General features: G+C 44.5%; 1 protein-coding gene across 1 annotated transcript; it reads left to right on the top strand.

The window, feature by feature from the left end:
• The first annotated feature begins 4,233 nt into the window (after positions 1-4,233).
• On the top strand, positions 4,234-22,332 carry LOC138361528 (F-box DNA helicase 1-like). The gene is made up of 6 exons (XM_069320813.1): positions 4,234-4,469; positions 6,168-6,254; positions 13,841-13,982; positions 17,477-17,549; positions 18,094-18,251; positions 21,853-22,332. The coding sequence occupies exons 1-6, from the start codon at positions 4,234-4,236 to the stop codon at positions 22,330-22,332; spliced, it is 1,176 nt and encodes a 391-aa protein (XP_069176914.1).
• Positions 22,333-23,064: the final 732 nt, after the last annotated feature.

Here is a 23,064-nt window from a genome sequence, read left to right as displayed (position 1 = left end):
TTTGGGTACTAGGTTGATATCGGAATTGGGTTGATATGAGCAATGGGTTGATATGGGCATTGAGTTACTCTGAGCACTGGGTTGATCTGGGCACTGGGCTGATCTGGGGTCTTGGGTTGATCTTGGCACTGGATTGTCTTGGCACTGGGTTGTCTTAGCATTGGGTTAGTCTGGAAACCAGGATGATCTGAGCACTGTGTTGATCTGGGTACTGAGTTAGACTGGGAACCGGGATGATCTGAGCACTGTGTTGATCTGGTCACTGGGTTAGTCTGGGAACCGGGATGATCTGGGCACTGGGTAGATATGCGTACTTGGTTAGTGTCAAAGAAACCTGAAGTACAATGTGTAGTGTCACAGTAATCTGACGTACGAAGAGTAGCGTCACAGTGACCTGACGAACCAATGACCTATCACACAACGTCAGGTGTCAGAGTGACCTGATGCACCCAGTGTAGCGTCACAGTTACCTGACAAATTGTCGTTTCACAATGACCTGACGTTCCAGGTGTTGCGTCACATTGACCTGACGTACCAAGTGTAGCGTCACAGTTACCTGACGTTCGAAGTGTAGCGTCACAGTGACCTGACGTACCAATGTAATGTCACAATGACCTGACGTACCAAGTGTATCGTCACAATGTCCTGACGTACTAAGTGTAACGTCACAGTGACCTGACGTACCAAGCGTAGTGTCACAATGACCTGACGTACCAAGTGTAGTGTCACAATGACCTGACGTACCAAGTGTAGTGTCACAATGACCTGACGTACGAAGTGTAGTGTCACTATGACATGACGTACCAAGTGTAGCGTCACAGTGACCTGACGTTCCAAGTGTAGTGTCACAATGACCTGACGTACCAAGTGTAGTGTCACAATGACATGACGTACCAAGTGTAGTGTCACAATGACATGACGTACCAAGTGTAGCGTCACAGTGACCTGACGTACCATGTGTATCGTCACAATGGCCTTATGTACCAATGTAGTGTCACAATGACCTGACGTACCAAGTGTTGCGTCACAATGACCTAACGTACTAATTGTTGCGTCACAATGACCTGACGTACCAATTGTTGCGTCAAAATGACCTGACGTACCAAGTGTAGCGTCAAAGTGACCTCAAGTTCGAAGTGTAGCGTCACATATACCTGATGTACCAAGTGTTGCGTCAAAATAACCAGACGTACGAAGTGTAGCGTCACAGTTACCTGACGTACAGAGTGTAACATCAGAACGACCTGACGTGTCAAGTTGAGCGTCACAGAAATCTGACGTAACAGATGGAATAAGTTGTAACAGGTCCGGACTTGGGACAGTTCTAACAGGTTGAGTGTCCGACAAAGTAGAGTCTAGGGACTTTTGTAACAAGTAGCGTCATAGCAGTGAGTCTTCCACATTGGTGTGAACATCAGATGGTGTTTTATCAAGAAGTAGAAAGAGGGTTAATAATTAATCAATTTTAGTAATTATAGTTAATTTAAGTTCGTTCAAGGGAAATATTTTTATGATGTTTACAGTCCAGAGACTGATGTTTTAAGAAGAATTCACGATATTATTAGCTGGTGAGGTTAATGGTGACATATTGCAATGATTTCCTCGTGTTCTTCTGAGGGAAAAATCCACGGCAATCTCGTTTTCTTTGAGTTATCTTGTTAGTAGTAAATAAACAGGAAGAATATTTGTCAAATGTATTGAAAGTTAATAAATGGGGTTGTTTTTCCGATAAGTACCACCACCTGGAGTATTAAACTCTACCTCTATGATAACTTACAGGTACTACAACCTAGTGTATTATACGCTACCGCTATGATAGCCTTACAGGTACTAACTTCTGTATGGTGTATTATACACTACCTCTTTGATAACATTACAAGTACTACCACCTAGTGCATTATGCACTACCACTATGAAAAGCCATACAGGTTCCACCACCAGGTGTATTATTCTCTTTCACTATGATAACATTAGAGCTACTTCAACCTGTTGTATTATACAATTTCTCTATGATAATCTTAGAGGAACTACCACATGGTGTATTATATACTACCTCTATGATTTACTTACAGGTACTACTACATGGTGAATTATACACTACACCTGTATGAGAACAGATGAAGAACTGCAGGAATAAATTATCACGAAGACCTACAGCAGGTGATTGGGGGTCAACAGCTGCAGCAGGTGTCTGTGGGTCAACAGTGGCAGCAGGTGTCTGAGGGTCACCTGCTCCAGCAGGTGCCTGTGGGTCAACAGCTGCAGCAGGTGTCTGTGGGTCAACAGCTGCAGCAGGTGTCTGAGGGTCACCAGCTCCAGCAGGTGTCTGTGGGTCAACAGTTCCAGCAGGTGCCTGTGGGTCAACAGAGGCAGCAGGTGTCTGAGGGTCAACAGCAGCAGCAGGTGTCTGAGGATCAACAGCGGCAGCAGGTGTCTGGGGTCAACAGCTCCAGCAGGTGTCTGTGGGTCAACAGCAGCAGCAGGTTCCTGTGGGTCAAAAGCGGCAGCGGGTGTCTGAAGGTCGACAGCTCCAGCAGGTGTCTGTGGGTCAAAAGCGGCAGCGGGTGTCTGAGGGTCAACAGCGGCAGCAGGTGTCTGGGTCAACAGTGGCAGCAGGTGTCTGTAGGTCAACAGCGGCAGGTGTCTGTGGGTCAACAGCGGCAGCAGGTGTCTGTGGGTCAACAGCGGCAGGTGTCTGAGGGTCAACAGCGGCAGCAGGTGTCTGTGGGTCAACAGCGGCAGCAGGTGTCTGAGGGTCAACAGGGCAGCAGGTGTCTGAGGGTCAACAGCGGCAGCAGGTGTCTGAGGGTCAACAGGGGCAGCAGGTGTCTGAGGGTCAACAGCGGCAGCAGGTGTCTGTGGGTCAACAGCGGCAGCGGGTGTCTGTGGGTCAACAGCGGCAGCAGGTGTCTGTGGGTCAACAGGGGCAGCAGGTGTATGTGGGTCAACAGCGGCAGCGGGTGTCTGTGGGTCAACAGCGGCAGCAGGTGTCTGTGGGTCAACAGCGGCAGCAGGTGTCTGAGGGTCAACAGCGGCAGCAGGTGTCTGTGGGTCAACAGCGGCAGCAGGTGTCTGTGGGTCAACAGGGGCAGCAGGTGTATGTGGGTCAACAGCGGCAGCGGGTGTCTGTGGGTCAACAGCGGCAGCAGGTGTCTGTGGGTCAACAGCGGCAGCAGGTGGCGTCAGGTCAACATAGAACACAGAAGGTCATCCACAGCGAGACTCTTCATCTTACTCAAGAACAACTAAGAATCATCAATCATAAAATAAAAGCTAATCATGTAAGTAACGTCCTTTAGTTTGCACTTTCTGCCAGTAATGTAAGTAACGTAACAATGTGTGTGTACTTACTGAAGACAGTCATGTAAGTAACGCCATAATGTATGTACTTACAGCCAGTCATGTAAGTAACGTCACTACGTGTGCACTTACAAAAGCCATTCAAGTAAGTAGCATCATTCCGTGTGTACTTAGATCCATTCATGAAAGTAACTTCGCAATGTGTGTTCCTACAGCTAGTCATGTAAGTAACTTCGCAATGTGTGTTTTACTGTCGGTCATATAAGTAACGTTACTACTTGTGAACTTACAGAAGACAGTCATATAAGTAACGTCACTACGTGTGTACTTACAGTAAACACCGGGTTGTACAGTTACAGTACCGGGTTGAGAAGAATGTTATAATTGTTGTCCAGATTGTGAAGAATGATATAATTCAAGCAGGTAATGTTGACCAGACCACACACTAGAAGTTGAAGGGACGACGACGTTTCGGTCCGTTCTGGACCATTCTCAAGTCGATTGAGAATGGTCCAGGACGGACCGAAACGTCGTCGTCCCTTCATCTTCTAGTGTGTGGTCTGGTCAACATACTTCAGCCACGTTATTGTGACTCATCGCCTGCAAGCAGGTAATATTATAATCAAGCAGATAATTGTTGTCAGGTTATGAATGATGCTAAAATAATTGTCATGTTGTGAATGATGTCATAATTGTTGTCCAGGTTTCAATGGATGTTATATTTCCCGTCCATGTTGTGAATGACTGTATTATTGTTGTCAAGGTTGTGAATGATGATATAATAATTGCCTGAACTTTGAGGATGTTATAATTGTTGTAAGGCTGTGAATTATGTTATAACTGGTGGTTCAGGTTATGAATTATATTTTTAATTTGTTGTCTAGGGTCTGAAACCTAGAATAATAGATATGCTAATTGTCAATGACATTAAAGATGGTTGTCCAGTTTGTGAATAATGTTATAATTATTGTCCAGGTTGTGAAGATCGACGCCTTTGCAGGAGCAGGCAAGACTACAACCCTGCGGAAGTTGTGCCAAGAGCGACCACACACAAGGTTTCTCCTGCTTGTCCCCACTAAGTCACTCGAAGAACAATGTTCACAAACATTCCCCATCAATGTTACGGTGAACACTGCTCAGTCTATGGCTTTAGCACAAATTGGAACAAAGTAAGTTGAGCATGCTGGTTACAATCATACTATTTGGCTATCCGGTGGCTACATTCACACTACAGGGTGCATGGTGGCTACAATCACACTACAGGGCTGCCTGGTTGCTACATTCACACTACAGGGCTGCCTGGTGGCTACAATCACACTACAGGGCTGTGTGGTGGCTACATTCACACTACAGGGTGCCTGGTGGCTACACTCACATTACAAGGCAGCCTGGTGGCTACACTCACACTACAGGGCTGCCTGGTGGCTACACTCACACTATAGGGGCTGCCCGATGGCTACACTCACACTATAGGGCTGCCTGGTGGCTACACTCACACTATAGGGCTCCCTGGTGGCTACACTCACACTATAGGGCTGCCTGGTGGCTACACTCTCACTACAGGGCTGCCTGGTGGCTACACTCACATTACAGGGCTGCCTGGTGGCTACACTCACACTACAGGGCTGCCTGGTAGCTACTCTCACACTACAGGGCTGCCGGGTGGCTACACTCACATTACAGGGCTGCTTGGTGGTTACACTCACACTATTGGGCTGCCTGTTGGCTACACTCACATTACAGGGCTGCCTGGTGGCTACACTCACACTATAGGGCTGCCTGGTGGCTACACTCACATTACAGGGCTGCCTGGCGGCTACACGCAGACTATAGGGCTGCCTGGTGACTACACGCACAGTATTGGGCTGCCTGGTGGCTACACTTACACTATAGGGCAGCCTGGCGGCTACACCCACACTATAGGGCTGCCTGGTGGCTACACGCACATTATAGGGCTGCCTGGTGGTTACACTCACACTATAGTGCTGCCTGGTAGCTACACTCACACTATAGGGGCTGCCTGATAGCTACACTCACACTATAGGGCTGCCTGGTGGCTACACTCACACTATAGGGCTACCTGGTGGCTAAACTCACACTATAGTGCTGCCTGTTGGCTACACTCTCACTGCAGGGCTGCCTGGTGGCTACACTCACATTACAGGGCTGTCTGGTGGCCACACTCACACTACAGGGCTGCCGGGTGGCTACACTCACATTACAGGACTGCCTGGTGGTTACACTCACACTATTGGGCTGCCTGGTGGCTACACTCACATTACAGGGCTGCTTGGTTGCTGCACTCATACTATAGGGCTGCCTGGTGGCTACACCCACACTATAGGGCTGCCTGGCGGCTACACTCACATTACAGGGCTGCCTGGTGGTTACACTCACACTATAGGGCTGCCTGGTGGTTACACTCACACTATAGGGCTGCCTGGCGGCTTCACTCACACTATAGGGCTGCCTGGTGGCTACACGCACACTAGAGCCTCAAACTAAAGCTCTGGTGCTGGTTTAAGATTATCTGAACCTAACACTTGGCAGTGCTGTTGTCGCGTGTTTGATCTTAACTCCGTCTCTCTTCTTGGCCTTGGAAATGTAATAGTCATATACGAACCTGACTGATCTACAGTTGATGGCAGTTGTACTAAAGCAACTTCCTGCTGTTCTCCAGGTTCATGAGGAAACTATTCGCCCGCACCAGTCTTCATCAATGTGATGGACAAAACAAATTTATCTTAATATTTCAAGAAATATGACATTACAGTGTTTGGATTAGGGATTTCAAAAGAGCAACAAATCTTTATGGTTGGTTTGGAAGAAATTATTATTCAATAATGTTTTGTTCTTTTGTTTTTCAGGTTTTCGTCAATTAATAAATTGGAGGACACATTTGGTCTGATTGATATATCTAAGTTCATCGACTTATGTAACCAGTCAAAAACCAGGTAAGACCAGCAAAGGCAATGAACAGTAGGATGTGTTGAAATATGGTCACTAAATTACTACATTATTTTCTCAATGTCTAATTTAAATGTCATCACAAACATTAGAGAATTGATGTGTGAAAGTCTGGTATAATATTATGTTTCATGTTGATCATTTAAGTCATTGGACACTTAACTCCCTTGGAATTAATTATCTGTATGTATGACAGCTATCTGTATAGCTTATGAGTGAAACACTGCCTCTCCTGTATGTATAGTAGCTGATTGTACAGCTTAATAGGGACACACGTACTGTTTGTCCTACATGAATGACAGCTGCTATTACAGCTTAATAGTGGCACACTGTATATCTTGCATATACAGCTTAACGATATACTGCATGTATGACAGCTTCACAGTGACACACTGCATGTATGATAGCTGCTTGTACGGCTTAACAGTGACACACTGTATGTCCTGCTTGTATGACACCTGCTTGTACGGCTTAACAGTGACACACTGTATGTCCTGCACTTATGACACCTGCTTGTACGGCTTAGCAGTGATACACTGCATGTCGAGCATGTATGGCAGCTGCATGTACAGCTTAACAGTTATACACTGCATTTCCTGCATTTATGACATCTACTGTCATACATGCAGGGAATCACTGCATGTCCAGCATGTATGATACCTGCTTTTACGGCTTAACAGTGACACTGTATGTTCTGCATGAATAACAGCTGCTTGTACGGCTTAACTGTGATACACTGCATGTCCAGCATGTATGACAGCTGCTTGTACAGCTTAATAGTGACACACAACATGTATAGCTGGAAAAACCCTTTCCAGCTATACAACCGGTATAGCTGGAAAAACCAGCTATACAACCGGTATAGCTGGAAAAACCCTTTAGGATTTGTCTTCGCTTGCTCTGCTATGCGAACTTCAAAGTTTCTTTTTGCTTTCTTTATCTCTTTTTTAGTATTTCTAACCAGTTGTACGAATTCCTGTTCTAAACTGACTTCCCAATTCTTAATCCTTTTTGTACCACGCTCTCTTTTTACCTATAAGGTTCCTCAGATCCTTTGTTATCCACTTTGGATTATTAGTATTCAATCTATTCAATTTATATGGTATACTACATTCCTGGGCTTTGCTTAGAATATTTTTAAATAGGTTATATATTTGAATCCACATCGAAACCCATTTTACGTCACCTATCGCTGGGTTCACGTCTTGCTCCAAGACAGGCCCACACCCTATTCCCAAAACTTTCCAATCTATTTGACCCAAAAAATTTCTTAGGCTATTGAAATCAGCTTTTCGAAAGTGAGGCACTAACAGAATTTTCTCCTACAGATATATTCCATTCAATGCTAAACCTGATTTCTTCATGATCACTGTTCCCTAGCTCACTCCCTATTTCGATGTCCTTAATTTGTGTTTCCCTGTTAGTTTACACTAAATCTAAATATTATTTCCCCGCGTTGGTTCCTTAATGTGTTGCGCAAGAAGCAATCGTCAATTAATTCTAGAAAATCTTCTGCTTCATTATTCCCTGTTTTGTTTAACCAGTTTATTCCACTAAAATTAGAGTCACCCATGACATAAATACTGTTAGATATAGATGCTCTAGATATTTCATCCCATAGATGCTTTGCTTCCATTCTGTCTAAATTTGGTGGCCTATATATAACTCCTATTATAATATTATTTGCTTTTTCGTTTAATTCCATCCAAATAGTTTCTGTATGTGGCTCAGTTTTGAAAACTTTCTTTGAGACTACATTTCAAATTGTCCCTAACATATATGGCTACTCCCCTCCTCGTCTAATATATCTATCTGTGTGAAATAGTTTTAATACATTTATTTGATATTCACAATCTTTAGCACAAAACGTTCTATCCAAATATCATATCTGGGAATCTCCCACAACTAAAGTTCGCTTAGGTACTTCCTTTACTCTCTGAGGGGCCTGCGTTTCATTGCTTTCCCTTTCGCGTGATCTGCAGTCTCACCACAGCACTCGTCCTCCAATATGACAAATGAATTAGAAGTTCTTAGGGTGTCTGTAGGCGGCTTTATCAAAGTCTTCTTCTTCCCCTGAACTTTACAACTTTCCAAGACGAGATCTTTTTACTACTGGTCTCCTTCGTTTCTTCTTGTTGTCGTTTCAGCTGTAGTACCTCCTCCCGTAAAGAGTCCAACTCTGTCTTCAGGGCTCCAACTAGAGTCATCAGGTCCCTCACTACAACTTCCATATTGCTATGATAATATAACTACACTTAGGAGCTCCGGCTAACACACCCTCTCACCCTTACACAACTAGTGTATTATACCACTAGGGTATAATACTATATATACCACTATACCACAAAACCAAGATAATACTAAACTCGTTTTTTAGACCACTAGGGTATTTCACCACTGGTTTATTACAAAAGTAGGTTTTAAACCACTAGGTTATTAAGCAAATAGATTATTACACCACTAGGGTATTACACCACAAGGTTACTACACCAGCAGGATTTTACACCAATAGATTATTACACCACTAGGTTGAACAAATCCATTCTGCTCGGGTGCAGGGGGGGGGGGGATTGTGTAAAAGCCTGGTTTGTGCCTCGGAAAGGCTACGGGATCCAGTAAGTTCAGTACAACTTCGGTTTCAACCCATTTTACCCTGTCGTAGCTCAGTCGATTAAGGCAGTGTCTGAGATGCTCCCAGACGCAGGTTCGAATCCTCGTCACTGCCCTTGTGGATTTGTTCATTTGATGCATCACGTTAGTGTGATCTCTGTGTGTGACCACTAGGTTATTACTCTACATGATTCTTACACCACTAGGTTATTACTCTACATGGTTCTTACTCCACTAGGCTATTACTCTACATGGTTCTTACACCACTAGGCTATTACTCTACATGGTTCTTACACCACTAGGCTATTACTCTACATGGTTCTTACACCACTAGGCTATTACTCTACATGGTTCTTACACCACTAGGTTATTTCATCACTATGCTATTACACAACTAGCTTATTACGCCAATTGGTTATTATGCCACTAGGTTATTACACTTCCAGCTTACTACACCTCTTGGCTATTACACCACTAGGTTACTACTCAATTAGGTTATTGCACTTCGAGGTTAGTACATTAATAGGTTATTAATCCAATAGGTTATTACTACTCTAGGTTATTATACCACCAGCTTATTTCACTACTACTCCATTTGGTTATTACACCTCAAGGTTATTACTCCACTAAATTATTACAATACTAGATTATTTCACCACTAGGATATTACACCATTATGTTATTACTCCACAAGGTTATTACACTACTAGCTTATTACACCGCTTGGGTATTCTCCGCAAGGTTCTTTCACCACTAGGGTTATTACCCAACTAGTGCATTATACCACTAGGGAATTACAAAACCAAGTTAATACTAAACTCGGTTTTAGACCACTAGGGTATTTCACCACTAGGTTATTACACCACAAGGTTGTCTCACTACTAGTATATTTCATTACTTGTTTATTACACAGCTAGGTTTTTAAAGCACTAGGATTTTATTTAAAATATTATAAATTATATATAACTATTAAGCCACTATATTATTACACCACTAGGTTATTACACAATTAGAATATTACATCACTAAATAATTTCACCACTAGGTTATTACACTACTAGATTATTACACCACTATGTTATTACACTACTAGAATATTACACATTAGGTTATTAAAAAAGATTATTACACATTAGGTTATTAAACTAGATTATTACACCTCTTTGTTATTACACAATTAGGTTAATATACCACTAGGGTAATACACTACTAGATTATTACACTACTAGAGTAATACACTAGATTATTGCACTACTAGAGGCTACACTCAGACTACAGGGCACCCTGGTGGCTACTCTTACTTCAAGGCTGCGTGTGGCAACATTCACACTAAAGGGTTCTTGGTGGCTACAGTCACGTTACAAGGCTCCCTTTTGGCTACACTCAACCTTCAAGGCTGCCTGGTCGGCTACGTTCACACTACAGGGTCTCCTTTGTGGCTACACTCACACTCCAGAGCTGCAACGTGGCTATACTCACACTACAGGGCTCCCTTGTGGCTACACTCTCACTCCAGAGCTGCCATTTGGCTACACTCACACTACAGGGGCTCCCTTGTGGCTACACTCACACTCCAGAGCTGCCTGATGGCTAAACACGCATTACAGGGCTGCGTGGTGGCCACACTCACACTACAGGTCTGCCTGGTACCTATACTCACACTACAGGTCTACCTGGTAGCTATATTCACACATCAAGGTTGCCTTGTGGCTATACACAAACTTCAGTGCTGTCCGGTGGCTACACTCATATTACAGGGCTCCCTGGTGGCTACACTCATATTACAGGGCTCCCTGGTGGCTACACTCACATTAAGGTGCTGCCCGGAGGCTATATTCACATTTCAGTGCTCCTTGTTTGCTGCACTCACATTATAAGGCTGCCTGTTGGCAACACTCACACCACAATGCTGCCTGTTGGCTTCACTCATACGTCAAGGCTACATTGTGACTACACTCACACTACAAGGTCGCCTGGTGGCTACAATCACACTACAGGGGCTGCCTGGTGGCTTCATTCACATTACAGGGCTGTCTAGTGGCTACACATTACAGCCCCGTTCCTGTGCTAGGTTAGTCCACTACGGGCTCACCATATCCGTGCTACTTGGAACTTTTTGTTCCCTGCAGATGAATCTTAAACAATAACAGCAGAGCCTACACTCACTATATAGAGCTGCCTGGTGACAACACTCAGACTTTTTTGCTGTTGTTGTTTTAGATTCAGCTTTTCAGAACTAGTACCAAGTAGCACGGGCTATGGTGAGCCCGTAGTGGACTTACCTGGCACAGGAGCGGGGCTGTAACCGCTTTCTTTCTTGCTGTCTGGTGTCCACATTCCCACTACAGGGCTGCTTGGTTGCTACACTCACTGTTACAGCCACTTAGGACCAGTAACCGGGTTCCTGATGGAAGAACCTCTTTCAGTGTATCCGACCCCAAGTCAGTAGTACGCTCTTAGGAATTGGTTATATTGTGCAATAGAGAAAAGGGGGATGAACAAAACACTATTTCCTTTACCAATATATTTACACTTTCACCAATAAAATATTTGAATAAATAGACTATTACTATACTTATTACAATAGTGTCACTTGCACACACGGACACACAAAACGCACACTATGCAGTATTCGTCAACCCCAGTGTTTCCACCACCTAGTACCTCGTCCACACGTACTGAGAAACATTAGCGAGTTCACCTTATACGTGGGCCAGTCCACCGACACAGTATCACGAGGTGCCTATTCTCCACTATCGCTCTCCAGCTACACACTGGCAGAGGACTTCTGCCACATGCTGCCCGGGGTCTCCAACAATCATATACAGGGATAGCTAACCCCTGGCAGAAGCCTAGCGACCAGCACGATAGCAGCCCTGTCTCTCTCTCTCTCCAAGTTTCTTCTCTTTCTCTTATCTCTCTCTCTCTCTCTCCAAGTTCTTCTCTCTTTCTCTTATCTCTCTCTCTTTCTCTATCTCTCCAAGTTCTTCTTCTCTCTCTCTCTCTTTCTTTCTCTTTCTCTATCTCTCCAAGTTCTTCTCTCTTGAGATTCTCCTCTCTCTCTCTCTCTCTCTCTCTCTCTCTCTCTCTCTCTCTCTCTCTCTCTCTCTCTCTCTCTCTCTCTCTCTCTCTCTCTCTCTCTCTCTCTCTCTCTCTCTCTCTCTCTCTCTCTCTCTCTCTCTCTCTCTCTCTCTTCTCCTCTCTCTCTCTCTTCTCTCTCTCTCTCTCTCTCTCTCTCTCTCTCTCTCTCTCTCTCTCTCTCTCTCTCTCTCTCTCTCTCTCTCTCTGTCTCTCTCTCTCTCTCTGTCTCTCTCTCTCTCTCTCTCTCCCTCTAAGCTCTCTCTCTCTTCTATATCTCTCTCTTATCTGTCTGTCTCCATCTCTCTCTTTCTCTATTTTGCTGTATCTCTCTCTTCTCCCTCTCTTCATTTTTCTAAATGCAATAAAGATAATTTTTCCTAATAATTGCAATAAATAAAAATTAGAACTATCATTTTAAAAACTTCTGCTCCAAAACGTTATCGCATAACATTTAAAACATTTATTAAAACGTTATGACCTCATGTTTTATACGTGTACTTTTAAATTCTAAAAACATGTATATTAAATGTAATTTAAAACGTACCCAAAACAATGAAATGTCGTTTTAAGCACGTTTTGAAAACGGGAAAATGTTTAGTGGAACAAGGCTACCTATTGGATACAATCTCACTACAAAGTTTCCTGGTGGCTACACTGACACTTCAGGGCTGCCTGATGGCTAGACTCTCACTACAGGGCAGTTTGGTGGCTACATCCATACTTCAGGGCTGTCTGGAGGCTACAAGGTACACTACAGAACAGCTTCGTGGCTACACTCACACTACAGCCCAGCCTGGTGGCTACACTCACACTACAGGGTGGGCCTGGTGACTACAGTCACACTACAAGGCTGCCTGGTGGCTACAAGAACACTACTGAGTTGCATGGGGTCTACAATCACACTACAGGGCAGCTTTATTACACATTACATGGCAGCTTGGTGGCTACATCCACACTACAAGACTGCCTGGATTGTACACTCACATTTCAGGGCGGCCTGGTGGTCATACTCACTCTGCATGGCAGACTGGTGGCTATAATCACATTTCAGGGCTGCCTGGTGGCTACACACACACTACAGGGCTGCCTGGTGGGTGCACTCACACTATAAGGGTGCCAGATAGTTACACTCACACTACAGGCTGCCTGCTTGTTTCAATCACAGTACTGAGATGACTGGTGGCTACACTTACTCTATAGGGCTGCCTGGTGGCTATAATCGCAGTACAGTAATAAATAACTTGTTTGCACTATTCCAATAACTTGTATACACTCTTCCAACAACTTGTGTACACTTCCAATAACTTGTGTACACATTCCAATATTTCCGTGGTGAACAGTTTCCGTGGTGTAGTGGTAAGACACTCGCCTGGCGTCCGCGAGCGCTTTGTCATGGGTTTCGTATCCTGGCGGGGAGGGTTTACTGGGCGCAATTCCTTAGCTGTAGCCTCTGTTTAACGCAACAGTAAAATGTGTACTTGGATGAAAAAACGATTCTTCGCGGCAGGGGATCGTATTCCAGGGACCATAGGATTAAGGACTTGCCCGAAACGCTGCGCGTACTAGTGGCTGTACAAGAATGTAACAACTCTTGTATATATCTCAAAAAAAAAAAAAAAATCTTTTGTACACTCGCCTATAACGTTTGAAAATTTCCAATAACGTTTGAATATTCCCCAATAACGTTTGAATATTCCCTAATAACGTTTGAATATTCGCCAATAACTTGTGTCACTATTACAATAACATGTGTACACTCTTTCAATATCTTGTGTGAACTCTTCATATAACTTTTGAATACTCTGCCAATAACTTGTGTACAATCTGTCATACTTGTGTAAACTGCCCTAATAAGTGTGTACACTTTTCCAACAACTTACAGCTCTAAGACTCTTGACTTGGTAAGAAGAACTATTGATTGCTTCATGAGTTCCTCGAACGAGTACATCACCCTGCAGCACGTGCCCAACGACACGCGCCATATTTGGGAAATTGAGACCCTGACGGACGAATGTCGATATAAGGTAGTCCAATTTGTTGGTGTGTAATATAATGTGTAGGTTTTGTCCATGTTAAGTGTTAGTAAAATATGTTGGTGAGTCTGTAATATAATGTGTAGGTTCAGTCCATGTGGAAGGTTAGTCTAATATGTCGTTGAATCTGTAATATAATGTGTAGGTTCCGTCATGTAAAGTGTTAATCCAATATGCTGGTGAGCCTATAATATAATGTCTAAGTTCAGTCCATGTAGATCGTAAGTCCAGTATATCGGTGAGTCCTGTAAATTAATGTGTAGGTTCAATCCATGTAGATGGTTAGTCTAATATGTTGGTGAGTCTGCATTATAATGTGTAGGCTCAGCCCATGTTGAGTGTTAGTCCAATATATTGGTGAGTCTGTAAAATAATATGAAGGTTCAATCCATGTAGAGTGTTAGTCCAATATGTTGTTAAGTCTGTAGTATAATGTGTAGGTTCAGTTCCTGTTGAGTGTTAGTCCAATTTGTTGATAAGTCCTTAATATAATGTGTAGGTTCAGTCCATGTTGAGTGTTAGTCTAATTCGTTGGTGGGTCTGTAAAATAATGTATAGGCTCAGTCCATGTGGATGGTTTGTCCAATATGTTGGTGAGTCTGTAATGTAATGTGTAGGTTCAGTCCATATTGAAGGATAGTCTACGTGGTGTTGAGTCTGTAATAAGGTGTAGGTTCAGTCCATGTAGAAAGTTAGTCCAATATATTGTTGAGTCTGTAATATAATGTGTAGGTTCAGTTTAAGTAGAAGTTTAGTCCAATATGTTGGCGAGTCTGTAATATAAAGTGTAGGTTCAGTCCATGTAAATGGTTAATCCAAAATGTTGATGAGTCTGTAATATAATGTGAAGGTTCAGTCCATGTTGAGTGTTAGTCTAATATGTTGCTGAGTCTGTAATATATAGTGTGTAGGTTCAGTCCATGTTGAGGGTTAGTCCGATATGTTGGTGAGTTTTGTAATATAAAATACAGGTTCAGTACATGTTGAGGTTAGTCCAATATGTGTTGTGCTGGTAAGTTAACGTGTTGGTCCAGTGCGTGTCAAGGCAAGATGTGTTGACACATTGTTGACGGGGTATCACCTCAAGAGGACTCCACTGACATTAGAGAAAGCAACTGTTTTTTTTTTGCATTTAGTGCATTCAGGAAGTAGCAAAGAGACACAACGGTAGTACAAGTAATGCATCAATGTATACAGTAAAGACAACCTTGACAACTGCGAACTCATGTTGATTTAATGAAATAATATTATGTGACAAAGAAAAGATGAGGTTTTTTCCTCAGATGGGGAGAAGGTATGAGTTGTAGCAGACATACGTGATGCTATGTTAGTCTGGATTAATCCCTTAAACGACGAAACGTTATGTATAAAGGTAACTCTCATCTCACTGTTTCACTGACCTACTAGACAAGTACAAAACAAGAAATTGTGTTGGTAACTCCATTTGAGGTGAATGTTGAATATAATTCTCCACGTGAGGGAAATGTTGGCTGTAACTCTCCCAACTGAGTGAATTGTTGACTGTAACTCTCACCTTAAGGGAAAAGTTTGGCTATAACTTTCGACTTGAAGGGAATGTTGTTTATTCTACCACTTGAAAAGGAATGCGGACTATTGCTCTCCCACTTGAATGCAATAATCATTGCAACTCTTGTTCCCTTTTTGCAATCACTAAAATGGAATCCCAATACCAAGATAAAGGACACCAAACTCCCCACTGGTCTCCCAAGCATTGTGGAATAGAGTGGAGAGTCTCATGTCGTCCGTCTATCGGCCTGCCGTATCACCTGTCGTGAATCTATTGATCTGAACACCAGCAACTTGAAGTAAATGTGGAACAGGAACACACTCCGGCTGAGTAAGGGTCCTCGGTGCTGTGGTTCTCACCAACACTACAGAACATGGCAGGTCGTCGGGTGCAACGAGAGCAAAGTTGGTTGCAATTTTCAATCTGAGAAGATCATTGGCTTTAGCTCTGCTTATAGGAAATGTTGGCTGTATTTCCCGACTTAGAGGGAATATCTGCTGTATTTCTCCACATGAGGGGAATGATTGCTGTATTTATCCACTTCAGGGAAATGTTGGCTGCAACTGGCCACTTGAGGGAAATGTTTGCTGTATTTATGCACTTGAGGGGAATGTTTGGTGTATTTTTTCACTTGTCACTTGAAGGAAATATTGGCTGCAACTCTCTACATGAGGAGTGAATGTGGTCTGTAAACATCACTTAAAGTGAATGTAGTCTGTAGCTCCTCATATAAAAGGCATGCTGGCTGCAACCTTACTGGGAATGTGGTTTGGAGCTCGTTACTTAAGAGGAATCTTGGCTGCATCTTCCCACATGAGAGGAATACTGGCTACAACTTTCCACTGGAGGGGAACTTTTCACTTACCCGGAATCACTGGTGATGTACACTTACCCTAGGATGCTAGATGAGCATATTTTCCTTTGGGCGCTAAGAGGGCATATTTTCCCTAAGTAACAAAGTAGCATACTTTCCCTTGAGTGCCAAATGAGTATATTTCCCTTAAGCGCTAGGGAAGCATACATCCCTAGAGGTACATACTTCCCTTAGAGAATCATGTTTCTCTTAACTAATTTAATTTAAGTTAATTAATATAACACTTTCAGCCTCCCGGCGAACAAGGAAAAACTAAGCTCAAAGTGCTCTTGGCGTTTCGGGGGATCCAGCGGAAACACTGAAAAGTGTATACTCTTTTCACTGTTCTGATCTTAATTTTTGATGTACACATTTCATTTTTGTACCAATGTGTTCGCAATAGAATGTTCTAGAAAAACATATGTATAAAATGTCATCAAACTGTGATTTAAACCACTACCAATAAAGAAAACTACGTCGATCACTAGCCCAAACAGCGACGAGATGTTTCCATTCTTTTCAGGGTTGTCAACTCCACACTTGTCCTACAGCGTTTAAATTTAGTATCTTTAAAAACGCAATAAATTCCCTACACGAACATATGCATATAAATGAAGAATGAGGACCGCAGCCCACCCGCAAGAGTGTGGGAAGTGGGCGAAGTGTTATCTGTTACCTCACATCGGCGATCTACAATAGCCTTACCACGATACAACACTGCCGATCTCCCAAATAGGCTATGTGGCTACTAAAGAAAACGTAAATTTTATGGCAAACATGTTCATACTATCCCCAAGTCGATCAGATAAGATTGAATTTTATAGAAATATTTGTTCGTCGGACATAAAAATATGTCCAACAATACAATATGGGCAACTTAAAGTGGACCCCGTCGGACACGCTCTTGTGTCCACGTGGGAGGAAAGTTTAATCACTAGATGATCATACTGCCCTCATGCGCTAGAGGAGAATATTTTCCTGTATCTTCACATATAGATGCAAGGTCAAGTGCAGAACTATTGCATTATGTTCCGCTGTAGTTACAGTGACGATAACTGATCTGCGATGTACTTTGTGTTTATATTTGAATTTTTGTATTGTCAGGTCCTGTCACTGCGAGTCAGTGTGGATGGAGATGAACAGGTGCTGGGAGAGGCAGCAAATTTCCATGACACAGGTGAGTGAGTTATGAACAGTGTTGTAACAAGTGCTCGGCCAGGCTGCAGGTGTCCATGACACAGGTGTGTTATTGACAGTGTTGTAATCCACTTTCTTGAAATTTCTTTAGCAGTCTCCGTGGTGTAGTGGTAAGACACTCGCCTGGCGTTCGCGAGCGCTATGTCATGGGTTCGTATCCTGGCCGGGGAGGATTTACTGGGCGCAATTCCTTAACTGTAGCCTCTGTTTAACGCAACAGTAAAATGTGTACTTGGATGAAAAAACGATTCTTCGCGGCAGGGGATCGTATTCCAGGGACCATAGGATTAAGGACTTGCCCGAAACGCTACGCATACTAGTGGCTGTACAAGAATGTAACAACTCTTGTATATATCCAAAAAAAAAAAAAATGGGAAATCAGCAGCCAGGAGAGGTGTACTGGAAAACTGGGAAACTTTGTGACATTTTCCAATTTAATAACACTGATGGATCGCATACTTCCCATTGTTACCCCAACTGACAGATGGTATGTTTTTCCATTTATATAAATGTTGTGGTGCGAGCACGTGTGACGGCTGTGTGTTGTCAACAGGACGGACTGGTGAAGGCCTGGCAGCTAACGAAGCCTCGTATCCAGGGCTATGACGTGTTGCTGGTCGACGGAGCAGAGGACATCAATGATGCCGTCTTGGATATCCTCCTCAACCAACACTGTGCGAAGGTCAGTAGGGGAAGAACGGAGAGGAAGAGCAGCAGGGGAGAGACGGAGAAGGTAGAGCCACAAGGGAGAGAACGGAGAGGGTAGAGCAGCAGGGGAGAGAACGGAGAGGGTAGAGCAGCAGGGGAGAGAACGGAGAGGGTAGAGCAGCAAGGGAGAGAACGGATAGGGGAGAGAACGGATAGGGTAGAGCAGCAGGGGAGAGAACGGATAGGGTTAGAGCAGCAGGGGAGAGAACGGAGAGGGTAGAGCAGAAGGGGAGAGAAAGGAGAGGGTAGAACAGCAGGCGAGAGAACGGAGAGGGGTAGAGCAGCAGGGGAGAGAACGGAGAGGGTAGAGCAGCAGGGGGAGAGAACGGAGAGGGTAGAGCAGCAGGCGAGAGAACGGAGAGGGGTAGAGCAGCAGGGGGGAGAGAATGGAGAGGGTAGAGCAGCAGAGGGAGAGAACGGAGAGGGTAGAGCAGCAGGGGGAGAACGGAGAGGGTAGAGCAGCAAAAGGGGAGAGAACGGAGAGGGTAGAGCAGCGGGTGGAGAACGGAGAGGGTAGAGCAGCAGTGGGAGAGAACGGAGAGGGTAGAGCAGCAGCAGGGGAGAGAACGGAGAGGGTAGAGCAGCAGAAAGGGAGAGAACTGAGAGGGTAGAGCAGCGCGTGGAGAACGGAGAGGGTAGAGCAGCAGTGGGAGAGAACGGAGAGGGTAGAGCAGCAAGCGAGAGAACGGAGATGGTAGAGCAGCAGGCGAGAGAACAGAAAGGGTAGAGCAGCAGGGGGGAGAGAACAGAGAGGGTAGAGCAGCAGGCGAGAGAACGGAGAGGGTAGAGCAGCAGGCGAGAGAACGGAGAGGGTAGAGCAGCAGGGGAGAGATCTAAGAGGGTCGAGCATCTTGGGAGAGAACAGTGAATAGCGGCAGGAGAGATAAGGGAGAGGGAAGAACAGCAGGGAAGACAAGGGAATGGGTAGAGCAGCTGGGGAGAGAAGGGAGATGCGAGTGAGGGACCTGGTGAGAAAAGAGAGAATGGAAGAGGACTGGAGGAGAGAGGAGGGATGCGGGTGAGAGTGAAAGAAGGATGGCAGACAAGTCAGGGGTCAGGGCATTGGACGACGACGCTGTAGAGAGAAGGAAAACAGCTGGAGAACTGCTGAGGAGGGTGGACAGAGGGCAGGCGAGTTATATTTAGATCGGAGAGATTGTCGAGTGAGAGGTCTGAGGAGGCATGCCGGAGAGGAGACATGATGCTGGCTTCCAATTTTCATACACTTTCTAACACCCTCTTTCGTGACGCTGGCTGCCCACTACCCTAAACTCTCCTACGTGATGCTAACTCCCCATTACCCTAAACTCTCCTACGTGATGCTGGCTGCCTACTACCTACACTCCCCTACCTGATGCTGCCTGCCCACTACCCTACACTCTCCTACGTGATGCTGGCTGCCCAGTGCCCTATAATCTCCTACGTGATGCTGGCTGCCCAGTGCCCTACACTCTCCTACGTGATGCTAGCTGCCCACTATCCTACATTCTCACACAGCACCCTCTACGTGGTGCTGGCTGTCATCTATTATAAACTCCTTCACCCTTCCATTATATTGTGCTGGCTTTCATCTACCCTATACTCCGTTACTCTTCCGTTGTGTTGTGCTGGTTTTCATCTACCCTATACTCCGTCACCCTTCCTTTATGTGTGCTGGCTTTCATCTACCCTATACTCGTCACCCTTCCTTTACGTGGTGCTGGCTTGTCATCTATTGTATACTCCTTAGCCCTTGTATTAGATGGTGCTGGCTGTCATCTGCCTTATAATCAGTCGCCCATCCTTTACATGGTGCTGGCTGTCATTACTCTATACTTCACGACTATTAAATTCTGTTGATGTTGGCTGTCATCTACTCTATACTCCGTCACCCAACGTTGATGGGGTGCTAGCAATCATCTACTTTCTTTACTTCTTTACGTCACCCTTCTTTATGGTGTGCTGGATGTCATCTACTGTATACTCCTTAACCCTTTTATTTGGTGGTGCTGACTGTCATCTACCCTGTACTCCGTCACCCTTCCTTGACGTATTGCTAACTGTCATCTATGCTATACTCCATTACCCTTCCTTGACGTGGTGCTTGCTTGTCATCAACATTATATTCCGTCACCCTTCCAACATGGTGCTGGCTGTCACCTATCCAACACACCGTCACCCTTCCTTGACGTGGCGATGGCAGTCTTCTACCCTATACTCCTTTAAACTTCCATAACGTGGTGCTGGCTAACATTTACCCAATGCTCCGTTGCCCTTTCTTGACGTGGTGCTGCCTGTCATCTATCCTATAATCCGCCACCCTTCCTTGACATGTTGCAGGCTGTCGTCAACCTTACACTTAGTCACCCTTCGTTTAAGTGGTGTTGGCTGTCATGTACCTTATACTCCGTTACCCTTCCTTTACGTTGTGGTAGCTATCATTTTACCCTATACTCCATCATTATTCCTTTACATGGTTTTGGCTGACATCTACCCTATACTCCATCACCCTTCCTTTCTGTGGTGCATGCTGTCATCTACCCTATACTCTGCCACTCTTCCTTGACGTGGTGTTGGTAATCATCTCCCCTGTTCTCTGGCACCCTTCCTTTACGTGGAGCTCCTGTCATTTAACATATGCTCTGTCACCTTTCCTGATGTGGTGCCGGCTGTCATCTAACCTTTTCACCGTCATCCTTCCTTTAACCGGTGCTGGATGTCATCTACCCTGTAAGCTATCACCCTTCCTTGAAGTGGTGCTGACTGTCAATCTACCCTATTCTTCATAACCCTTCCTTTATGTGGTGTAGGATCTCATCTTCCCTATACTCCGTCACCCTTCCTTGAAGTGGAGCTGTCTGTCATCTACTTTATAATCCATCACCCTTCCATGTCGTGGTGCTGGCTGTCGACTACCATACACTCTGTCACCCTTCGTTTACGCTGTGCTGGCTGTCATTTACCCTACACTCCATCACCTTTGCATGACGTGGTGTTGGCTGTCATCTACTCTTTACTCCGTCACCCTTCCATGATGTGGTGCTGGCTGTCATATACCCTATTCTCCATGACCTTCCTTGCCTTAGTGTCGGCTGCCAACTACCCTATTCTATGTCACCCTTCCTTTAGGCGGTGCTTCCTGTCATCTACCATATACTCTGTCACTTTCCTTTATGTGGTGCTGACTGTCAACTACCCTATACACCGTCACCCTTTCTTGAAGTGGTGCAGACTATTATCTACCCTAAAATACGTAACCCTTCCTTTATGTGGTGTTTGCTCTAATCCACCCAATACTCTATCACCCTTCCTTAACGGGTGCTGGTTGTATTCTACCCTATACTCCGCCACCCTTCCTTGTCGTGGAGCTGGCTGTCATCTACCCTATACTCCATCACCCTTCTATGATGTGGTGCTGGCTGTCATCTACCCTATACTCCATCACCCTTCTATGATGTGGTGCTGGCTGTCATCAACCCTATACTCCGTCACCCTTCATTTACTTGGTACTGGGTGATATTTCATATATATCTATTGTGCGCAGATTTTCATCTGGTGACAGTTGTCATTGAATTGTGTTGTTGTTTATGTTTCAGGTGTTTGTGGGAGACTCATGCCAACAGCTGCGCTTCTTCGGAGGGACAGTCAGCGCCCTGGATAAGGTGACAGCCACTCACAAGTTTTCCCTCAGCCAGTCCTTCAGGTTCGGACCGGAGGTGTCATATGTAGCACAATGTGCTCTGGAGGCTCGCCTATTGGTTCCCCACCGGACTGTCGTCGGAGCAAGAAAAAAAGACTCATTTGTCCATGCTCCAGATCCTAAACTTTTTGACCCAAGCTCAAAACTCAAAAGGGCTTATATAGCTATGACAAATACGGAACTTTATAGAATAGCCACGAAGATGTGTGAGGATAAAGAGTACACTGCAGCATCCATGACATTTGCTGGTGGATTGAGTAAGTATGGATATGACGATGTTATGGACATATTTAATTTAAATCAAATTCAGGAGGGTCTTACCACAAGAGAATCAGCAAATATTCAGAATCCATTAGTGGCCAAGTTCGAACCATAGCCGACCTTACGAACTTTGCTAAAACGTGTGAAGACCGGGAGCTACTTTCCAAAATTAATATGTTCCATTACAGTGGGAGTAGGACACCCTATCACGTGACTGCTTACTCAGAGGTGCAACACAGAGGCATCCGAGGCAGATATATGCTTCAGTACCGTTCACATGGCCAAAGGACTTGACTGGGACTGGGTTATATTGACAGATGGCATTATTAACCTATTATTCAACTTACATGACTTATATGCATATAATGATGAAATGTCGAGGCAGGCGTATGTGTCCTCGACACGAGCCAAGAAGTTCTTAACCATCAACAATGCGGTTCTCTATGCCCTCCTTTCCGCCCATGACGAGCTGGACGTGTTAGTAGCGAGGAAGAGCGTCCAGGAGAGCGTTGTGTGTCTGTGGTGCCACGCCCCCGTCACCCCCTCGCCCTCCCCGCTCATAATTAAGGTACCCTCGCAATCACTTTTTTAATAAACTCTTGTCATGATTTTTGTTCAAAGGTATTATATATATTAAGTGGTAATTTTGTGTAATATATAATTGCCGGACTTGAAAATAGTAATGATACATGATATATTATATTTCTTATATAGGAGAAAGATGTCACATAATCTTGAATATACTTAATTTTGTATATAATTTTTAGGCACTGTCATACTACATATCTGATAAAGGTTACCGGTTTCCCGGAGGATATATGAGCGACGGGTGTGCAACAAACGCAGT

This window comes from Procambarus clarkii, chromosome 8 (genome assembly GCF_040958095.1).
Source record: "Procambarus clarkii isolate CNS0578487 chromosome 8, FALCON_Pclarkii_2.0, whole genome shotgun sequence".
NCBI classification, from domain to species: domain Eukaryota; kingdom Metazoa; phylum Arthropoda; class Malacostraca; order Decapoda; family Cambaridae; genus Procambarus; species Procambarus clarkii.
This window is presented reverse-complemented; position numbering and strand designations above follow the sequence as displayed.

What these genes read in the sequence shown, in the direction of transcription:
- LOC138361528 (XM_069320813.1), top strand. Translation starts at nt 4,234, where the DNA reads ATGGTTGTCCAGTTTGTGAATAATGTTATAATTATTGTCCAGGTTGTG. An exon ending in TTAGCACAAATTGGAACAAA is followed by an intron (nt 4,470 to 6,167) that starts GTAAGTTGAGCA and finishes TTTGTTTTTCAG; the next exon opens with GTTTTCGTCAATTAATAAAT. An exon ending in AGCAAATTTCCATGACACAG is followed by an intron (nt 17,550 to 18,093) that starts GTGAGTGAGTTA and finishes TTGTGGTGCGAG; the next exon opens with CACGTGTGACGGCTGTGTGT.